The 23,784-nt window shown below is 36.7% G+C and overlaps 1 protein-coding gene across 1 annotated transcript in view; it reads right to left on the bottom strand.

Moving 5' to 3' along the window:
• CEP192 (centrosomal protein 192) overlaps window positions 1-23,784 on the bottom strand; it is a 128,484-nt gene that overhangs the window by 74,941 nt on the left and 29,759 nt on the right. The window contains exons 8-12 of the mRNA XM_080822025.1: window positions 20,851-20,996; window positions 19,588-19,726; window positions 18,881-19,014; window positions 4,572-4,932; window positions 4,022-4,165 (exon numbers count right to left, since the gene is read on the bottom strand). Of these exons, the coding sequence (XP_080678151.1) occupies window positions 4,022-4,165; window positions 4,572-4,932; window positions 18,881-19,014; window positions 19,588-19,726; window positions 20,851-20,996 (924 nt within the window). The remainder of the gene's footprint in view (window positions 1-4,021; window positions 4,166-4,571; window positions 4,933-18,880; window positions 19,015-19,587; window positions 19,727-20,850; window positions 20,997-23,784) is intronic.

Below are 23,784 nucleotides of genomic sequence, written 5' to 3'. Positions count from 1 at the left end.
CTAAAATAGTCCTTTCAAATATCTCCTGAATGCTTCCACTGTTAAATTTTGAAGCAGGCCATATACCCCAGCCCTCCAGCCAGTTTTAATCCTAGGCCATAAGCACAAGTGATACAGTGACTCAGATGCATGGAGCTGTCAGAGAGGGGGCAAAGCAGAAATGGAGCAGAGGGTTCCATATCTCTTATTTTCTGAATAAAGTTTATTAAGTAGATAAATTTTCATTTTGAATGACTTTGACATTATGAAATTACACCTTGGTCCAACCTTCCTCTTCTGAATTATCTCTTCTTATATTTTGAAAATTCCCTTCCCTATAAAAATGCTTCCCCCTGACGCTGATTTCCCTTGACCTAGTTCATCCTTTCTTTCCCCACAGTATTCCATAATCATTTTCCCCATTTCTTCACCACTTATCCTTTCCAACCTGGCCTTTGTTCATTCCCTAATCACAAGGATGGTTTCATTAAACTTCTTTTATCTATTTTAGTTTTCCTTGAATAGTAACATACCCACATAGTTCAAAATGCAAAGGTACCCATATATATGTTATGCTTCAACAAAGAGTTTTTAGAAGTTAACCAAAGACATAAAAGGGAATATGGCACTAAAAAGTCTCCCCCTTATCCCTGACTCTACATCACACATCTCCAAAAGCAACCAATATATAAAGTACCCCTGATATCACGATTTGAATCTATTTGATTTCTGAGTTCAGTAGCTGGGGATTCCTGCAATCCATTTCTTTCTCTTTCAAAAAAATCATGGCCACCATATGTATTTATAAATACATGTGTGTCCTTCCCCCTTCCACCTTTTTACATAAATGTCAAAATATTTTAGATGCTTTTCTATGTCTTGGAATTTAAACTATTTCAGTTATTATTCCACATTAGTACCTAAAGAGCCTCTTTCCATTTTTTTAATGACCACAATGTATTTTCCTTATATGGACATACCTTATTTAATTAGTTCCCTATTTTGTACATCCATATTGCTTCCAACCTTTTGTTATTATAAACAATATGTATTCACATACCATTTCTGCAAGCATATCTGAAGAATAAATGCCCAGCAGAACCCCTTGGTTACAGGATATGTACATCTGTAATTTTGCTAGATGCTTTAATACTTCCCTACCTACATATATATTACATAAATACTACAATACCTTTTCCCTCACACTCTTGCCAATATAGTTTTATTACCAAACTATTGGATCACTGCCAAAAAAATAATGGAAAAATAGTATCATGGAGTAGTTTCTTTCCATGAATAAATTCCATGAACTTTTTTTGAACATTTAACAACCATTTTCATTTCCTTTTCTCTAAATTGTCTGTTTATATCTTTTGCCTAATTCTACACTGAGAAGCTGGTGTTTTTCTTACTGCTTATTAGAACATTTTATACATTAGGAAAACAGGCCTTTAACCCATTAACAGGAATGCAAATATATTTCTCAGTCTGATCACTAATTTTTAAAAACTGCTGACCAAAGCACAATATATATATATGAAAAGTATTTATGTGTACAATTCAATGAACACATTTGTGTGTCCAGACCAACACCCTAGGTCAAGAGAGATAACATTGCTAGCACCCCCAAAAGGCCAATCAAGCTTCCTTCCAGTTACTACATGCCCATCAGAGGGTAACCAGTATCCTTACTTCTTACTCCACAGAGCAGGGTACATTTTGAAATATATACAAATAGATTTATATAGCATGTACTCTTACTTTGCATTATTTCATTCAATATACTTGTGAAATTCATCCCTGCTGTTACAAGTAGCTACAAATCATTCATTTCCATTGCTACATAGCATTCCAATGTGTGAATAAACACAATCCACTGTATCATTAATGAGAATTTGAGAGTTTCTAATTTGGAGTTAATCATATAGTGCTGCTATAAATATTTTAGTCTTTTGGTGAAGAGTACCTCTATACACTGGGTATATACTCTGGTGCAGAATTACTGGGGGCCCTAAAGTATGAAGTTCGTAAAGTTTACCTCCAAAAGCTCCTGCTAGACAAATTTCCCAAATGGTTCTATCACTTTATACTCCCACCAGTTACACATGAAAAGTCCATGACCATTGACTTTTAAGTGACACAATCGCTATCCACTGTCCAGTCTGTACCCTCTTGTTCTTTCTAAATCAAGATATTGTTGAGCAAGCTCGAACTGTAACTTAATTTCCAGTTTCTGGCTCACATTCCCCACCTCAAACTACAATCATTCAAAATTCTACAGTTTCTGATTTTCCCATCTCAGTTCATGGTACTGCCATTTTCTCAAGTAACTCCGATCACAAACCTCAAACTTTTCTTGCCTCTCTCTCTACTGAAATCCAGTCACGAAATCCTAACCATTTTATTTCCAGGTCTTTCATTCTCTACTTGCTTTTCATTCTCACTGTGACACCTAGATTTCTACAACATCCTGAGGAATCTCCCAGTCAACTGACCATTGCTGCCAGAAGACAACTCACAGAGGAAGTTGGACACTGAAGTCTGTAGTGGCTCCCTATTGCTTATAACACAAGCCTCAACTCAGACACGGTAGTCAAAGCTCAACTCTACTTTACTTGGCCCTACTCTACCTCTCCAGCTTCACCTCTTCATATCTTACTACTCTCCTCTTCCCATACCTTGTCATAAATGCTAGCTACACTGGACTATTTACCATTCTCAAAACACACCCAGACTTCCTCATTTGATTCTCTTTAATTGGGTTTTCTATCCATTTGGAATTTCTCATGCCCTCAAGCATTTACCTTTTGAAACTCCTACCTCAAAAGCTACTACCTCCTACATGAAACTCGTCACCCATTCATGCAAAAGTTATTTTTCCTGTAACTCCCAAAACCATTTGGTTTGTGTTTCTTATGCTGCTAATTATTGTTTTATTCTTATCTTATCCCCCCCCTTAGCTGGTGGACAATTTCTTAGAGGCTGGAAAAATACCTTATATGTTGTCTCTACCTTCCACATCATTACATGGTTAGGAGGAGCTCAGGACAAGCAGTAGTTAGAATAACTTCTTCCTGAGGCATGTTCTGAGCCTACTAAAAATATGACTAGGCTTGACAGGCCACTGAATGCCTTTCTTTATTGCAGGTTTACAGATGCTCAGGTGCTGGAGGCCTCAGTGGCACAGCACCTCCACAGACTAAGGCTCAAAATGTAATTTGTTCTGCAGACTTAAACTGATTTTTCCTTTCACTGTCAGAGATAATCAACAAACCCAGCTGATATTCCTAATGCTCTCATTCTTTGAGATTTATGTTTTCCATCACTTTTCTCCCATCACTTCCACATTTCTTAAGTTTTACTCCAAAATGGACAGGACTTTGTAATTTCTCATTTATCAGAATATTTCTTTTGTTCAGGACAGAATTTTAAAAGTATGTACAGCTTGAAGTCCCTTCCAACTCTGCAAGATGAAGGTTCTAAACTGATGTGAAAGAATGATAGCCTGACTCACTGTCCTTGCTTAAGGAAAAGGCTCAGCTCATTCTGTAATGATTAGCACTGACTAATTCAAGCCTTTGTTCCTATAAAAACTACTGATAAGCTCAGTATTACAGCTGACCCTTGAACAACATGGGTTTGAACCACACAGGTCCACTTAAATAGTTTTTTTTTTTTTAATAAATACAGTATAGTGCTATGAATGTATTCTCTCCCTTACCATTTTAACTTTTTCTTCCTCTAGCTCACCCTACTCTAAGAATACAGTATATAATGCATGTAACATGTAAAACAGGTGTTAATTGTTTATGTTACCGCCTAAGGCTTCTGGTAAACAGTAGGCTGTAAGTAATTAAGATTTTGGGAAGTCAAAAGTTATACACAGATTTTGAAATATGCAAGGAGTTGGTAACCCTTAACCCCCATATTGTTCAAGGTTCAAATGTATAGTCCAAAATGATTTGATATGGCTAACCAATATATAGAGTAATCTCAGAACACCATGAAAATGGTACAATAAAGTGGTTATTAATATACTTACAACCAGATCTGAAGTCTTCATTCATCTCATCAGTTAGAGACATATTTAAAATTTGTTCTTTATTAAAAGATGTATAATATGCAAGGTCAGTGACCCATCTGCCCTCTTCATTCTGATAGACAACATTTTGTGGAACATCTGTTTCTAAAAAATTCCAAAAATATCCAATCACATATGAAACAAAATGATGTAATATTCTAAATAATTTTACTTAGTTGACTTATCTTAGATATCAACAGTACTGCAATCTGCCCAAAATTAGTTAGAAAAGAAAATCCATTCCCACAAAAGAAAAATTCTCTAATGGTGGATAAGACAGCCTTAACCCAGAAAAGATCTGTAATGGAGAACCAGTGGCAAAAGGAAAAACTGAGACTTAGAGTAGTATACTTCCACTAGATCTGTGAATAAAGACACAATTTCTAATCCATAAGACACAAAATTCTAATACAAAAGATTAGGCAAGTTCCACTTGAAAACATATTCTATTCAAAATGTATAAACATTTTATACATTTCTTAATTTTTATTTTTTTTTAAAAACTACTTACGCTCTTTGCTCTTTTCAACAGACTTGTAATATTCACATGTTCGCCTTTCACTAGTTGGTGACCGAAGACTATCAGTGTAATTAATTTCATTGTCATTAATAGACTTCAAAGATGCTATGTCCACATATTTTTGAATGGACACTTCAGGAGTTTCAGTGTCTAAACATTTATCCACAGGCAAAACTGTTTCTGAATCAGATCCCAAATGCTTATTCTGATGAAGAGAACTGGCCTCCAGCTTCAAAGGGTCCATTAAATCAAAATCACCTTTACTGGCATTTGTGTCATGAAAATAAACAGGGTTAAGTTTCACATTAGTAGCCTGGATAGTCTTCACAGGAATTTCTTCTCTTTCGCTTTCCTTTAAAAATGTATAACAGAGTAGCCATAAGTTTTGTTTCCCATAACTTATTCTAAAACTTTATGGGAAAAATGTATGTAGTAGACATAAATTATTATATGAAGCATCAGACTATATGGAATTCATTCTACTCTTTTAGAATATATGTAAACAAATTTTAAGCAATATCAGAACCAAAATTTATAATGTGGTCATTATGAACACTTATCAACAGATTCAGATACCAAAAGTCAGTCCAACATGTTCATTATATTACAGGATGTAAGAAATGCCACTTTAATTTTTAAAATTACCACTAGAACTCTCAACAAGGATGACAAGCCCGTTAATGTAACCTAACTCATAAATACGAATAACATCCCTTGAAAAGATATATTAACAAAGAAATGGAAAAGCATTCCATGCTCATGGGTTGAAAGAACAAACATTGTTAAAATGTCTATACTACCCAATGCAATCTATACACTCAATGAAATCCCTATGAAAAATATCAGCAGCAATTTTCACAGAGTTAGAACAAACAATCCTAGAACTTATATGGAACCACAAAGGACCCCAAGTAGACAAAGCAATCCTGAAAAAGAAAAGAAAAGCTGGAAGCATCACAATTCCAGACTTCAAACTATATTACAAAGCTGTAGTCATCAAGACAGTATGGTACTGGCACAAAAACAGACACACAGTTCAATGGAATAGAACAGAAAACCCAGAAATGGACCCCCAACTATATAGTGAACTAATCTTCTACAAAACAGGAAAGAATATCCAATGGAAAAAGACAGTCTCTTCAACAAAGGATGTTGGGAAAACTGGACAGCAACACGCAGAAGAATGAAACTGGGCCACTTTCTTACACTACACACAAAAATAAATTCAAGACAGATGAAAGACCTAAAGGTGAGACAGGAAACCATCAAAGTCCTAGAGGAAAACATAGGCCAGAATGTCTCTGACCTCAGCCGTAGCAACTTCTCACTAGACACGTCGCCTGAGGCAAGGGAAACAAAAGCAAAAATGAACTATTGGGACTTCACCAAGATAGAAAGCTCTGTACAGGGAAGGAAACAATCAACAAAACTAAAAGGCAACCTACAGAATGGGAGAAGATATTTGCAAATGACATACTGGATAAAGGGCTAGTATCCCAAATCTATAAAGAACTGATCAAACTCAACACCCAAAAACCAAATAATCCAGTTAAGAAATGGGTAGGAGACATGAATAAACTTTTTCTAAAGACAGCATCCAGATGGCTAACAGGCACATGAAAAGATGCTCAAAATCACTCATCATCTGGGAAATACAAATCAAAAACAAGATGAGCTACCACCTCACACCTGTCAGAATGGCTAAAATGAACAACACAGGAGACAAGAGATGTTGGCGAGGATGCCGAGAAAGGGGAACACTCTTACACTGTTGGTGGGAATGCAAATGGATGCAGCCACTCTGGTAAACAGTATGGAGGCTCCTCAAAAAATTAAAAATAGAGGGGCACTTGGGTGGCTCAGTCAGTTAAGCCCAACTCTTGACTTAGGCTCAGGTCATGATCTCACAGTTGTGGGATTGAGCCCCACATCAGGCTCCATGCTCAGCATGGCGTCTGCTTGAGATTCTTCTTACCCTTACCTCTGCCCACACCTCCTCCCCCACTCACCCTTTGAAGAAAAAAAGTTAAAAATAGAACTACCCTACAACCCAGCAATTAGACTACTAAGTATTTACCCAAAGCACACAAAAATACAGATTAAAAGGGGGTACATGCACCCGATGTTTATTGCAGCATTACCAACAACAGCCAAACTATGGAAAGAGCTCAAGCATCCATCAACTGGTAAATGGATAAAGAAGATGTGGTACATACATTATTTTTACACACACAGAGGAATTTTTTTTTTTTAAGATTTTATTTATTTATTCGACAGAGAGAGAGAGATCACAAATAGGCAGAGAGGCAGGCAGAGAGGGAGGGAGAAGCAAGCTCCCTGCTGAGCAGAGAGCCCGATGCGGGGTTTGATCCCAGGACCCTGAGATCATGACCTGAGCTAAAGGCAGAGGCTTAACCCACTGAGCCACCCAGGGGCCCCCACATAGAGGAATATTATTCAGCCATTAAAAGAATGAAATTTTGCCATTTGTAATGATGTGCATGAAGCTACAGTGCATTATGCTAAGTGAAGTAAGAGAAAGACAAATACCATATCATTTCACTCATATGTGGAATTTAGGAAACAAAACCGATGAACATATGAGAATAGGGAAAAAGAATGGCAGCGGTGGGGAAGCAAAACATAAGATCTTCTTAACAACAGAGAAAAAAACAGGGTTGCAGGAGGGAGGTGGGAGGGGGATGGGTTAAATGGGTGATGGGCATTAAGAAGGGCATTTGTTATGATGAGCACTGGGTGTTATATTAAGTGATGAATCACTGCATTCTACTCCTGAAACCAATATTGCTCTATATGTTAACTAGAATTTCAATACAAATTTGTGGGGGGGGGACAAAATACCATTTAACAGGAGTAAAACAGCATATACTACAGACACCCATGAGATGTACTATAACAACAGCATCAGACATGGCAAATTAAGCCAGCAACTCAAAACCATACTCTCCTAACATACTTTCCTAATTGGCATTTCTTATTCTTTCCTAGAATAACAACTGCTGAAAAAGGGCCCAAGTGCCTAGAAAACTCTTCTCAGACATTCAGCTACCATCATAATTTCAAGTCCCCATAAAGTATGTTAAGAGTCATCTTTCCTGTTACAAGATGTGTGATGACAAAAACAGTCTTACAGGCAAAGTTCTTTAAAGTTAAAATACTAAAAGCGGTAGTTCTACATAAAGGAAAAGATGCTGGCTTTGAAAAAAAGTCATAGGTTTAAATCCTAGTGCCAACACTTAGTAAATGAGTAATCTCCCAATAATGTTATACAGAAAATAAGCTTACATCCATCCTACCTTACATCAAAATAAATTCCAGAAGGCTTAAACATTCAAAAGCAAAACTGCCAGGAGAAAATACAGATGAATAACCTTATATTCTTTAGTAGATAACATCTATGTATAACACTCTTGTTAGTTAAAAATTTCCCAGTCTTTTTTTTTTTTTAAGGTTTTATTTATTTATTTGACAGACAGAGATCACAAGCAGGCAGAGAGGCAGGCAGAGAGAGAGGAGGAAGCAGGCTCCCTGCAGAGCAGAGAGCCCAATGCGGGGCTCGATCCCAGCACCCTGGGATCATGACCTGAGCTGAAGGCAGAGGCTTTAAGCCACTGAGCCACCCAGGTGCCCCCAAAATTTCCCAGTCTTAACCCCAGGTCCCATAAATTGTGATCTTATCTGGAAACAGGCTTCTTGCAGATGTAATTAAGTTAAGGATCATGATATAAAACCATCCTGGATTTTTAATGGGCCTGTAACGCAAAGAACAATGTCCTTATAAGAGAAAAAAGATTTACCAGGACACAGAGACACTGAGAAAAAGACCATGTGAACATGGAGGCAAATATTCAGATAGTGCCACAAGCTAAGGAAAACCAGGAGCTACCAGAGGCAAGAAAGGAGCCTTTGAGGGAGCTTAATTAGCCCTTCCAATACCTTGATTTACATCTGTTGGCCTCTGGAGCTGCGAGAGTAAATGTCTATTGTTGCAGGCTACCAAATGTTGGTAGTTTGTTCTGGCAGCCCTAGGAAACAAATGCAAACATTAAAGCCTAAAATGCATAAGGACTGAGAGAGGGAATGCCACCTGTAGACACAAGGAGAAAAATGCCATCTATAAGGCAGAGAGAGAAGCACAAGGAGAAAACAATTCTGCTGAAACCTCAATCTCTGACTTTTCTAGAAGTGTAAGAAAATAAATTTCTATTGTTTGAGCCAAATAAGTAAATAAATAAATAAAATGTGTAAGAATCAAAGTATCTCCTTAACTCAAAAAGCTTATAAAAACAGTAGTTAAAATATGAGTATTCCAACAGAAAAAAAAAGACAAAGAAACAAAGTCATGCCATTTAAAAACAGATAACTATTTTTCATATAGAATACTAGCAAAGATTAAAAAGAACCAGAGTGAGGGGCACCTGGGTGGCTCAGTTGGTTGGGCGACTGCCTTCAGCTCAGGTCATGATCCTGGAGTCCTGGGATCGAGTCCCACATCAGGCTCCCAGCTCCATGGGAAATCTGCTTCTCCCTCTGACCTCCCCTCTCATGCTCTCTCACTGTCTCTCTCTCAAATAAATAAATTAAATTTTAAAAAAATAAAAAATAAAGAACCAGAGTGAAATGGAGATTAAAAAAATAATAGATAAGATCAATGAAACCAAGAGTTGGTTCTCTGAAAAGAGAAAACTGACAAGACTTCAGAGAGACTTATCAAGATAGAGAACTCAAATAAATAATATTAGAAATGAAAGAAAAAAAGTTACAACCGACACCACAGGAATACAAAGGATTATAGGAATACTATGAAATATTATAATCCAACAAATTGGAAGAAATGAATTAATTTCTAGAAACATACAATCTTCCAAGACTGAATCAGGAAGAAACAGAAAATCTAAATAGACTGATTACTATTAACAAATTAATCAGTAATCAAAAAACTACCAAAAAACAAAAATCCAGAACCAGACGGCTTCACTGGTGATTTCCACCAAACACTTAAAGAAGAGTTAACACCTATTCTTCCTAAACTGTTTCAAAAAAATAGAATGCTTCCAAATTCATTCTATAAGACCAACATTAATCTGACAACAAAATTATAGACCCATATCTCTCATAAACATAGATATAAAATCCCCTAAAATATTAGCAAACCAAATTCAACAACACATTAAAAGGATCATTTACTATGATCAGGTGGGATTTATTCCAGGTATGCAAGGATGGTTCAACATCCATATAGCAATCAACATAATTACCAAATGAAGGCTAAAAATCATATGATCATCTCAATAGATCCAGGAAAAAATATTTGACATAATTCAATATCTATTCATGACACCAAAAGTGGGTTTAGAGGAAACACCTCAACATAATAAAGGCCATGTATGACACACCCTAACTAAATCATACTCGATGGTGAAAGCTGAAAGCTTTTCCTCTAAGATCAGGAAAAAGACAAGGATGTCCACTCTTACCACTTTTATTCAACATAGTTTTGGAAGTCCTAGCCCAGCAATAAGACACGAAATGAAATAAAAAGCATCCAAATTTTAAAAAGGACCAAAACTGTCACTATATTTGCATATGACATAATGCTACAGATAAAAAACCCTAAGATCCCACCAAAAAAACTATAAAATAAATAATCTGAGTAAAGTTGCAGGATACAAAATTAATATACAGAAATCTGTTGTTTTCTGTAGCTAATAACGAAGTAGCAAAAAGAGAAATTTTTTAAAATCCTATTTAAATATCAAAAAGAATAAAATACCTAGGAATAAATTTAATCAAGGAGGTAAAAATCTATACTTCGAAAACTTTAAGACACCAATGAAAGAAACTGAAGACAAACCAAATAAATGGAAAGATAAAACCATGTTCATGGATTGGGAAATACTGTTAAATACTACCCAAAACAATCCACAGATCAAATGCAAGACCTACTAAAATACCAATAACATTTTTCACAGAACTAGAACAAATAATCCTAAAATTTGTTTGGAACCACAAAAGACTCCATATGGCCAAAGCAATCTTGAGAAAAACAAAGCTGGAGGTATCACCATCCCAAATTTCACCCTATACTATAAAGCAATAGTAATCAAAACAGTTATGGGGTACCTGGTTGTCTTAATAGGTAGCGCATGCAATCTTTGATCTCGGGGTTGTGAGTTCAAGCCCCACGTTAGGTATCGAGAATACTTACAAATAAAATCGTAAAAAAACAAAGTTATGGTACTGACACAAAATAGACACAGAGATCAATGGAAAAGAATAGAAAGTCCAGAAATAACCCACACTTATATGGTCAGTTAATCTATGGCAGAAGAGGCAAGAATATACAATAGTGAAAAACAATCTCTCCAATAAGCAGTGTTAGAAAAACTAGACAGCTACATGCAAAAGAATGAAACTGGACCACTTTCTTTCACCATATACAAAAATAAACTCAAAATGAATTAAAGTCCTAAATATAAGTCCTGAAACCATAAGACTCCTAGAAGAAAACATAAGCCATAATCTTTTAGACTTCAGCCTTAGCAATATTCTCCCACAACGGTCTCCTCAGGCAAAGTAAACAAAAGAAAAAATAAACAATGGGGACTACATGAAACTAAATGGCTTTTGCACAGTGAAGGAAACCATCAACAAAATGAAAAAGGAATCTACTGAGTAAGTAAAGGTATAAATAAGTCATATGTCCAATAAGGGGTTAATATCCAAAATATACAAAGAACTCATAAAACTCAACAGTAAAAAAATCTCAAACAATCCAATTAAAAAATGGGAAGAAGACATGAACAGACATTTCTCCAAATAACACCCCCAGATGGCCAAAAGACACATGAAAAGACGCTCAACATCAATCATCATCAGGGAAATGCAACTCAAAACCACAATGAGATACCACCTCATACCTGTCAGAATGGCTAAAATAAAAAACACAAGAAACAAGTGTTGCTGAGGATATGGAAAAAAGGGAACATTTGTGCAGTATTGGGTGGGAATGTTAACTGGTGCGGCCCCTGTGGAAAATGTATGAAAGTTCCTAAAAAAAATCAAAAACAGGGATGCCTAGGGGGCTCAGTCACTTAAGCATCTGCCTTCAGTTCAGATCATGATCCCAGGGTCCTGGGATCAGAGCCCCGTTTTGGGTTCTCAGCTCAGGAGAAGCCTGCTTCTCCCTCTGCCTACAGCTCTGCCTGCCTCTATACTCTCTCTTCCTCAAATAAATAAAATCCTTAAAAGAAAATTAAAAAAAAAAAGAAAACCATATGATCCAGTTATCCCACTGCTGAGTATTTATACCAAAAAAATGAAAATACTAATTAAAAAGAATAAATGCACCCTTCAGGTTATTACAGCATTATGTACAATAGCCGATGATATGGAAACAACTCAAGTGTCCATCAATAGATGAATGGATAACGAAGGTGTGGTGTACACCCTTACATACACACACACAAACACACACACACAGAATATTACTCAGCTGTGGAAAAGAAAGATTTGGCCATTTGTGACAACATGGATAGACGTAGAGGGCACTGTGCTAAGTAAAATAAGTCAGACAAAGAAAGACAAATATGATTTCACTTCTTTGTGGAATCTAAAAACCTAACCAAATGAACAAAACAGAAACAGACTCATAAATACAAAGAACAAATCGGCAGTTGTCAGAGGGGAAGAGGGTAAAGGCATGACAGATAAGACACATGAAGGGGCTTAAGAGATACAGACTTCCAGTTATAAAAAAAAAGTAAGAGGGATAAAAAGTACTGCATAGGGAATACGGTCAATAATACCATAACTTTGTATGATGACAGATGGTAACTACACTTATCAAGGTGAGCATATCATGACATATATAATTGTCAAATCACTACGTTGTACACCTGAAATCAATCTAATCTTGTATGTCTACTGTACTTCAATTTAAAAATAAAGAAAAAAAGAAAAGTCAGAATGTTGGAAACTAGCTATCTTCTCAGTGAAACTACTTAAAATAGTCATGAATAAAGAATGCAGCCAGGTGATGGCCTCCAGAAACACTGTACTATCTGATGAAATGCATCTGAGCCCTTTATGTGCTGGGCTGAGGAACCAATGGGGCAAAGCCAGCATCTGTGGGATTATGACTGAAAGCCTCTATGTCAGAATCCTGCCCAGGCTGAATGATAAGGCAGTGACATGGGGCCTCAAACCATCCTGTCAAACCACATACATGCACTGTTGGTGGGAAAGCTGGTGCTAAACCATTTCGTAGATGACCTGCTCCAGAGTTGGGGTTCCCCCCAGAACAGTCCCCTCGCTCTGATCTAATAATAATGAATAAAGCAAAGACAAATGCAGCTTCTTTGACAATTTTTAAACCTAAACATAAAATAGGCTTTTGTTTATATTTAGACAGTGTAACTCTCCCAGCAAAACTTGAGTTAGGAAAAGTGAGGTGAAAGGAAAAAGTAAAAGCAACCCCAAGTTTTCTTAGGAGGTGGGGTTTCAAAAGGAGATAAGGAAACTACTTGAAAGTCCCATCTTATTGGCATCTAAAAGAAACAAAGAGGCAACAAAACGCCCTGATGGGAACATGCTGATGTCATCTCAAATAATGACTGATCAATATGTCTGAGAATGAATTAAGGAAGAGATGCCCTCCGAAAAATGAAAAAACAGCATCCTTCATAGAATCTAACCACTGATTTTAAAATTGCCATTACTGTATGTGCCACTAAGAAAGAGAACATAAAACTACGACATATCAGTAACTATAAGACACATATTGATTTCAGAAGCGTTAAAATATTGGGCACCTGGGTGGCTCAGTAGGTTGGGCCTCTGCCTTCAGCTCAGATCATGATCCCATGGTCCTGGGATCGAGCCCTACATCGGGCTCTCTGCTCAGCGGGGAGCCTGCTTTCCCCTCTCTCTCTGCCTGCCTCTCTGCCTACTTGTGATCTCTCTCTGTCATATAAATAAATAAAATCTTAAAAAAGAAAGTGTTAAAATAGGAAGAATGTGTATCTTATATTAGGGAAAGGAGGGGAAGGAGAGAGCAGGGATAAACAGTACAATAAAAATTTTGAAAATGATAAAAATAATGTAAATATTAGATGAAGTAAATATTAGATGAAGTAAAAAATAATGTAAATAGTAGATGAAGTAAATAAAAAGATAAAACCAAGAATATTAATCATTAAACTAAGTATTAAAGGATTTACTTCATCAAAAAACAGACTACCAGATTACATTAAAAAGCAAAACTTTTTTTTTGCCTTTTTTGCACCTGGGTGGCTCAGTGAGTTGAGTATCCAACTCAATTTCGGCTCAGGTCGTGATCTTAGGGTAATGAGACTGAGCCCCCACATCAGGCTCCGTGCTCAATATAGAATCTGCTCGTCCCTCTCCTTCCCCCTCTCCCCTGCTTGCACATATAAGCACACACTCTCAAATAAAATCTTAAAAAAAAAACAAACCTAGCTGCATGCTATTTATTAGAAACCCTCTAAACAAATGATAAAGAAAAATGTAAATGGGATGGAAAAGATAACAAGTATACACAAAATACAGGAAAAGCAAGGGTATCAATACTAACATACAAAGGAAAATTTAAGGTTAGAAGCACTGAACAGGATAAAAAAAGGGTGGTGTTACTAATAAGGTACTCTTATCACTAAAGTTACAAATCTATAATCTTATATGGAGTAAACATAGCAGAGAAGTACATTAAGAAAAAAATTGGAGGTGCAAAAATAACTTGGTAAAAATTTCAATTAAAACTGGGAGACTTTGGGGGCACCTGGATGGCTTAGTCATTAAGCATCTGCCTTCAGCTTGGTCATGATCCCAGGGTCCCAGGATCGAGCCCCCGCAGCAGGCTTCCTGCCTGGCAGGAAGCCTGTTTCTCCCTCTTCTACTCCCCCTGCTTGTATTCCCTCTCTCACTTTCTCTTTCTCTATGTCAAATAAATAAATAAAATCTTTTTCTTAAAAATTGGGAGACTTTGACTTATCTTTTCTGGACTGATACATCTAGTAGAGATAAATAAAAGTGATCACATGGGGTACTTGTGAGGCTCAGTCAGTTAAGTGGTCAACTCTTGGTTTCAGCTCAAGTCATGGTCTTCAGGTGGTGGGATCAAGCCCCACAACCACCTCCACACTCAGCAGGAAGTCTGTTTCAGGATTCTTTCCCTCCCTCTGCCCTGCCCCCTATGTGCACACACACGCATGCTCTCTAAGATAAATAATCTTAAAAATAAAAGTGATCATAGAGAAATTGAGTAATGCACTAAATAGTCTAATAGCTTCTTAAAACTAAATATTTTTCAAAAAAGCACATTTTCCATTTTTCCTATGTCCATGAAACACATATAGAAATATACAATTTTACCCAAAATATTTAGAAGGATTAGATTTTCCAGACCAAACTTTATAAGCCTATAAAGTTAGAAATAAAAAATAAAGTTAACAAGAAGTAGTATCAGAAAAGATGGCAGAAGAGAAAGCACCAGGAATCTGTCTTTTCACCTAGACAAGCGCTGTACTGTACTGGTGCAAACACTTCTGAAGTAGCTATTTTGGAACTCTGGACTCTATTTGAACAGTTACAGCTACAGAGAAAAGGTTGGCTGGTAAGCTACAAATAAGCAGGTCACTCAGTCACTCAGGCTTCAGAGTGATCATGGCTACTCATCCTAAACCCTAAGGCAGACAATGCAGGGAGGGCAATCCCTCTTTTTAATATGGTTTGTTGGAGCCAGAGAAGCAATAAAGATTTTGCCTCCCAATTACCAGGCTTCTGACTTCTGACTACAGACTGCTACTTGTGACTGCAGAGCTGCAGGCACGGAGGCTGGTCACCAGTGATTCAACCCCTACCAGCTGAAGTGATCACCATACTGAAAGGAGTCACACCTATTTCTTTAAATATTCAAAAACAACCATGTACAGAGAAAATTAAGAGAGCTGCTCTACATGCCCAGGAAAAAATACAGTCTCAGAAAGGACCTGTAAAACCTTAACTTTCACCATATGCTCATCCCTGCACAGACATACTCTATAAAAGTTAAACAAAGAGCAAACCCTAGAGAAAAGGGAGAATGTGATTTCTAGAGTTATCACATAAGATTCAAATGTCCAGTTTGCAACAACAACAAAAAAATCACAAGGCATACAAAGACACAAGAAAGCTTGATCCATTCAAAGGAAAAAAGTAAGTCAACAAAGAACATACAAGAGGAAACCTGTATATCAAACTTACTACACCAAGACTTTGAAAACCAGTATCTTAAAGATGCTCAAAGAGCTAAAGGAAGATGTGGACAAACAAAAAAATGATCAATGCACAATATGCATAACAATAAAGAGATAATTTTTAAAAAGAGCCAAACAGAAATTCTGGCACTGAAAGGTACAATAACTGAAGTGAAAAATTCACTAGAGGGGTTTGAAAACAGATGTGCACAAGCAGGATAAAGATACAGCAAACCTGAAGATAGGACAACTGAAATTACAAAAGCTTCAGAAAAAAATGAACAGAGTCTAAGGAACCTATGGAATATCATCAACACATTGGGGACCAAGAGCACTTTCTGCAAAACACGGAAGACAGAAAAAGGGAAAGAAATTATGGCTGTAATAAGTAACGCAAGCAGTACACACTACAGTATTTTTAATAATACCAATGTACTTCTCTTACAATTCCCTTAGTTAAGTTTCTTTTCTTTAGCTTACTTTACTGTAAAAATACAGTACATAACATGTATAACATATAAAATACTTACCACTATTTATGTTATCAGTAAGGTTTGAAGTCAAAAGTAGGTTATTAGTAGTTAAATTTGGGGAACTCAAAATTAGTAGCTTCTGAGTTCTATAGATGGCATTAAGGAAAATGGGCTGCTAATCTTCCCAAAAAGAGAACAGAAAATTGTCACCTCATGGTAACACAAACCACATGACCTTATGATATGGGAAAAATAAGACATCTCATGAAATAATATAACATACTTTATGGCTGACCCACAGGTAGGAATTTCCCCCCATCTAAACAACAAAGCTTTAATGCAAGTGCTCGTTCCACACTGTCTGGAACATCAGCAGCCAGAAGCCACCCTACCATCCTTCCACACTTGATGCCCTCCTCCAACCACAGCTGAAGGCGTCAGGGCTTTGCAGTCATAGGGTCTGAATGCTCCTCCAGAACCTGGTTACCTTATGATTAAATCCTTTTTTAGAAAATGGACTGGAAATGAATCATCAGAAATTATGTTTTCACTTAGAAAGACCTCAAAACTCCAAAAAGCTTTTAAGAATGTAACTCAATCAGAACTTGGGGACTTCCTTCAGTAAGCATGATGAGATTCAACAGAAAGGATTCTGCCTTATTTTACAGTTATCCAAGTAATTCTTTTACTTTCCTACTATGTTTCATGAAGGAAGATGACCTTTGTATGACCTACAATACCAAGCACCATACCTATCACCAAAATGTTACCAATGATTCTTTTCATTAAAATGGGTTGACCAAGATGCCAAGCAATTTGCGAGTATTCAACAATATTAACACTACTGTTTTTTAATGACAAATAACGGCTAATTAGAAAAATAATTATTATAACAGAACAAAGTCCTTAGCCTAAAATTAAATGGCCATGGATAGACAGATTTATAATATTTATCAACTACCACATTTTAACAAAATCAAGATTAATAGATGCAGTCTCCCTTTTCTCATTGGCTACCTCTAATCAGCTGAGGGTTGGACTATTAACTAGATATATTAGAATTATAACTCTAAACTGTCAGATGACTAAACATATGACCAAGCTCCCACAGCACTGTCCTAGAAGGAAAAACCCATTGACTCTGAACACTTGTTCTGGCTGTCTGAGGCAAGGGGCTCTACTGTATTTGTACATAACCGGCTCTTTGGACGACTAAGAAATTCTTGAAGCTGCTGACTAGGCAACTTCTGGATAAGTAAAACATTCCTGTATAAAAGAAAGTACTATACTGTGGAATACAATCACTGTAGTAAGAATTCAGAAAAATAAATGTAATCTAGAGTTACTGAAAAGTAACCAAGGCTTCAGGAAAGATTGGAAAGATGATCATAATCAGGATTAGGGAAGAAAGGGAGAAAACAAAACAGGAAGAGGGATTTGTAGGAGAAACATATAAGAGAAAAACAGATTAATATGGAGTCAGATTATATTAATTTGAAACACTGAGGCATAGAAAATACTTATATGTATTATATACATTAAAACCCACTGTAACAAGATTAACCTGGTGTTGACAAATATAATGCAACGGCACAATAAATCAGGCATGAGGTAGTAAGCATCTTCAGCTTGAGTAGTGGTAAAGGAAATAAACAAGAAACAATAAACTTAAGACACAGTCCTGAGAACACACTGAGAGAAATTAGGTTTTCTGAGCTTCATTACCTTTAAAATGACAATCCCATCACCACTTACTGCCTTAATCACTCAAAGGATTACTATGAGGATAAGTAACTGTCTCTATATGTACCAACACACACGCTCCCTCTAAATTAAAAATCATCATACAATCTTGAGGTATACATTACTTTAAAAAAGGGGACAAAGAATTGGTAAGAGTCAGAAATGACTACTAAGTTTCAAGTGTAGGAGTAACGGGTTGCTATTAAGAAACAGAAAACAAGGGGCGCCTAGGTGGCTCAGTGGGTTGGGCCTCTGCCTTCAGCTCACGTCATGATCTCAGGGTCCTGGGATGGAGCCCTACATCAGGCTTTCTGCTCAGCAGAGAGCCTGCTTCCCCCCTCCCCCTCTGCCTGCCTCTCTGCCTACTTGTGATGTGCCTCTCTCTCTCTCTCTCTCTCTCTCTCTCTCGGTCAAATAAATAAATAAAAAATCTTTAAAAAAAAAAAAGAAAGAAACGGAAAACAAACATGCTTGAGCAAGATTAAAGATGAACAGTTTGCTTTTTTATTTAATGTTTTGGTACTAAGCTGAAGAACTTTTCAAATTAATCATTTAAATGCAAGTCAAAAATATTTAAAATTAAGAAAAATGTACATAATTATATATTTAATATAATCTTAGTGATCTCAAAGATACATACCAACACACACATAAAACATTATCAATAGGGAAACTTCTTAATATTTTTTCTATGATTTCCAGAAATCAACAGCTGTTACTTTGAAAAAAAAAACAAAAAACTGATAACAATTCAAAAGGCTTTTCATCCTTTTCAGAGAAAATTTGAAGAAAATGCATATAAACTTACTCTGCCACGATGTGGGACAATACCCTTCAAACTGTCTGCCCTTTCTTTCTCCTGTTCAGTTCTCTGAGTACTAGAAGAAAATGATAATACACCATCTACATGCCTTCTACTATCCCCATTATCTATAAAATTACCTGAAATACAAGAAAAAAAATTAATAGAGCAATGTCAAAGTCTCAGTAATCTAGTAACTGCTTCTTGCTATTCAAATTATTTTATGTAAACCTAGTAATTAACATATGACAAATACAGCAATTTGCCTATAAGAAAAGGTAACCATCAGTAAGAGACAACAGGAAATATGACAAACTGTGACTACACAGAATTCATTTTTAATTCTCAAATGTTTGAATAAAACATACTCATTTGTAATAAGTGATGTAAGAAATACACATTATGGTTTTTCTAATAATATTCTTTTGAAAAGTTTGAAGGAATTCAACAGTTAATATAGGTTACACTATACCACAGAAATGAATTCTTTGGAGAAAAGGCAAAGTAAACAGAATTTAAGAACAATGGTATTAAGAACGGCACATATTATGATGAGCATTGGGTATTATACACAACTAATGAATTACTGAACACTGCATCAAAAACTATGATGTACTATACGGTGGCTAGCTTAACATAATAAAAAATAATAATAAAATAAAATCTTTAAAAAAAAAAAAAAAAGAACAATGGGGTCATATTTCAATACTCACTGGTCCCAGGCAGACAAACAACGTGGCCTATTTCAGACTCTCTGTGGGTTGTTTCAGAATTTCCTGAAGAGTGTGAGCCATGGGAAATCAGAGAGCTGTTACCTTCTGATTGAGATTTATAGCTACCATTTTCATTTGCCTGTTGAGAAAATATCTTAGCTGTATTAATTTTTTAAATTAAAACCAACATTTTTAGGGGGAAAACCATGAGAAGCGGAGAATGACTTCTTGACAGAAGGATGCCAAGTAATTAATGTAGAAGGAATTGGAAACATCACCTTTATAATCACCATGGGAATACTTGTTTCTAGTAGGCCTCAGCAACGATACTAAATCCAGTTTGTGAAAGGTTCTTGGGGAATAGGAAGTTCACATTGCCTCAATGCATCATTCCTCAGAATACTTACTGATAACAAAGAAGAAAAGAAAGGCACCTACACAAAGGAGACATCTAGCCAACACCAAATTAACGAAGATTATCAAACACAACATCACCACAGTGGGACCAACACACTTCTATGTCTCCTGATGTGATACAAGGAGAAGCACACATCATCCTTATTGTTTAATCTTAACCTGTTCATGATAAACATGCTTACTTGGACTTCTTGCCAAAATCCTTAATCTAATCAGGAGGGAGAAAAAGCAATCAGATATAATTAGCTTATGGTTCATTTTACAAAAATTTTAATGATATGGAAGAACTACTCCAAAGTGAAATACTGAAGAGATATGACAACCAGAAGCACCTGTAACCCTTGATTAAATCCTAGATCAAAAATAATAAAAGGACATTTTGGAGACAACTGGGTAAATGTGAATATGGACTGTATATTCATTTACATTACTGTATCAAAGTTAGACAACGGAATTGAAATTACGCAGGAAAAAATCTTCATACACAGGAGAAAATGTCAAAGTAATAGGGTGACTTGTCAAAAATATCCAAATTCCTCTTAAAAATACTCACAGAAGGACAAAAAAAAAGATAAAAATGGCCAAATGTTAACAACTGGTTAAAATGGATGAGGGGCATACACATGTTCACCGTGATATTCTTCAATTTTTCTGCAGGAGAAGGAAAAGTAAGAAGCAGCAAGAAAGGATGGGCAAGGTATTTCTCATCACAAGGTATTTCTGATCATAAGGTATCATCTCATCACCAAAGAAAACCAAAAGCTTACATTTTATGGTAATATCTAATGAGACCAGTAATAGTTTTCTAAAGTCAAATTTATGAAAAACCATAAGACTAGAACATACCTGACATGGATCACTTGTTGGTAATTTAAAATCTTTTTCTGGATGTTCCTGTTCTAGGTCTTCATATATCATTCCTGGAATAGCCAGTTGTTCAAAGTAAGCCTCCAAATGTTCATCATAAAACTCTTCATCATCAATATCATCATCTGTTGGTAAAGTGGAGGGAAAAAAGGAAATGTTTTAAAGTACTGATTGAACTACAAATAATATTTAACCAAAAAGGTTGATAAAGACTTCAGAGGAAGAAAGAAAAGTAGGGGGTCCCTAAGCTTACCGCGTTATACGGATACAATTAGATACCACCCATGTAAGTGTGAATAACCCAGAAAAGGACCCAAAGACTGCCAGAACAAACATTCCACAGCTAAATGTAGAGAAGAGGCCACATCAAAGAGGACAGGAAGGGCAGAGACACAGTCAGGAGCTAAATGAACCCATGGGAGAGTCTTCAAAAGGGAGGGACTCCAAGGGTGCAGAGACAGGAGAGAAACAGACCCTCACACCAGGCACCTTACAAAACCCCATGACATCTAACTTTGAAAAACATAGGGGTTAAATTTCACAAGTTCTTTCAATCACTGGGGCATATCACTTGGAACTTTAAAAATCAGCGGGCTCAGTTCTGGCAGAGCCAAGAGGGCAAGAGGAAACTGAGTCCCTCCCTTTAAAAAGATAGCACAACAAACAGCCCTGCAGAGATACAACACAGAACCAAGAGTCTGAAAACCATCTCCCTTCCCTACTCCCCAGCCTAGATACACAAACACCTGTGGGGACCAGTGGACAAAGACACTCGCTACATAACTTGCTAACAATGCACCCTGCCCCATGTTCTCCTACAGACACACCCCTTCCATTATGCCCTTGGCCGGAGCCCATCCAAAGCAGTGCCACAAGCCTGGCAGTGTGCAAGCAGCCCTGACAGGGGCCAGCACCACTCCAAAGGGTCTCCTGCCCCAGGGAGAGGGGACTACAGCCACACACATATCAAGACTATGGTCCCAGCAGGAGGCTAAAGACAGACAGCTAATCTGACTGCTGGCCCCATCTACCAATGAAAGCTTCTCAGGGGACAACACAGGGAAAGCTCCCTGCAGTTTGGTGCTACCACAGCTCAGGCAAATGCCTGATCTGACTCACCTCAAGCCCAAGACAGCCCAAGACTGCCCCAATATAACACATGGACCAAACCCTGCCCATAACAAACAGAAACTACAGATGACTGCACTGAAAGCAAAAAGGGCTCAGCTCAGCCACAAACACACACAGGAGACAGCCCTTAAGCACCAGGCTCCGGTAAATAGGGGAAACTGCACTGGAGGGCACTACAGGACCTCTTATTCCTAAGGCTGCCACTTTCAAGAACAGGAGATGTAGCTGACTGTTGAACCACATAGAAACAGACACAGAGAGCTGGACAAAATAAACACAGAGGAAAATATCCCAAATGAAAGAACAGAACAAAAATCAAAGCAATAGACCTAAGATAAGTAATATTCCTATAGAGAATTTAAAGTAATGGTCATAAAGATAGGCACTAACTAAAGAAAAGACTAGAGGACATCAGTGAAACCCTTAATAAGGAAACAGAAAACAAAAAACAACCAAAGTTGAACAATTTAATAAGTATAATTAAAATACATGAAATAAACAGATGGAATAAATAGACGAGATAAAGCAGAGGAATGGATTAGCAACCTGGAAGACAGAATAATGGAAAATAATCAAGAAAAACATAAGAGAGAAAAAATAATAAAAAAGTGAAAATAGACTTAGGTAACTTAATGACATCATCAAATTTAAGAACATTCACATTATAGGGATCCCAGAAGGAGAAAAGGGAGTAGAAATTTATTTGAAGACACAAGAGCTGAAAACATCCTGAATCTGGGGAAGGAAACAGAAATCCAGACCCAGAAGGCACAGAGAGCCCGCAACAAAATCAACCCAAGGAGGTCCACACCAAGACATATAACAATTAAAATGGCAAAAAATAGAGATAAAGAGAGAATTCTAAAAGCACCAAGAGAGTTGGGGTGCCTGGGTGGCTCAGTCAGTTAAGTATCCAACTCTTGATCTCAGCTCAGGTCTTGATCTCAGGGTCGTGAGTTTAAGCCCCACGTTGGACTCCATGCCTTAGATAGATAAAAATAAAAATAAATAAAAGCAGCAAGAGAAAAGAAAACAGTTACATGCAAGGGAATCCCCATAAAGCTATCAGAGGATTTTTCAGCAGAATTCTGCATGCCAGAGGGATTGGCATGATATATTCAATGGGCTGAAATGAAAAAACATGCAGCCAAGAATACCCTATACAGCAAGGCTATAATTCAGAATAAAGAGAAAGATAAAGAGTTTCCCCCACAAACAAAACGTAAAGGGATTCAAGACCACTAAACCAACCCTATAAGAAATGTTAAAAGGCACTCTTTACTGGAAAGATCTTAAGTAGGAGTATGAAAAGTAGGAAGCACAAAAGCAGTAAAAATAAGTACAAGAATTAGTCTAGACATTCACAAAATAAAAGGATGTAAAGCATGACACATACCTAAAACATACACATATACCTAAAATGTGGAGGGAGAGAAGTAAAGAATGGGTTGAAACTCAAGCGATCATCAAATTAATAGACTGCCATATGCAGAAGCTGTTACATGCAAACCTAATAATCACCACAAGTCAAAAATCAGTAATAGATAAGGAAATAATAAAGAGAAAGGAATTCATGTACATCACTAAAGAATGCCACCAAACCCTGAGAGAAGAGAGCTAAAGAAGAAAAAAAAAGAGAACTATATATACAGACATAAAACAAATAACAAAATGGCAGTAAGTACATACTTATCAATAATTACTTCGAATGTAAATGGACTAAACATTCCCACCAAAAGATACATGGTGATGGAGCAGATGAAAAAAAGCAAGACCCATCTA

This window comes from Martes martes, assembly GCF_963455335.1.
Source record: "Martes martes genome assembly, chromosome: 13".
Lineage (NCBI taxonomy): Eukaryota > Metazoa > Chordata > Mammalia > Carnivora > Mustelidae > Martes > Martes martes.
Note: the sequence above shows the minus strand (reverse complement) of the source record. Positions and strands in the feature narration are given on the sequence as shown.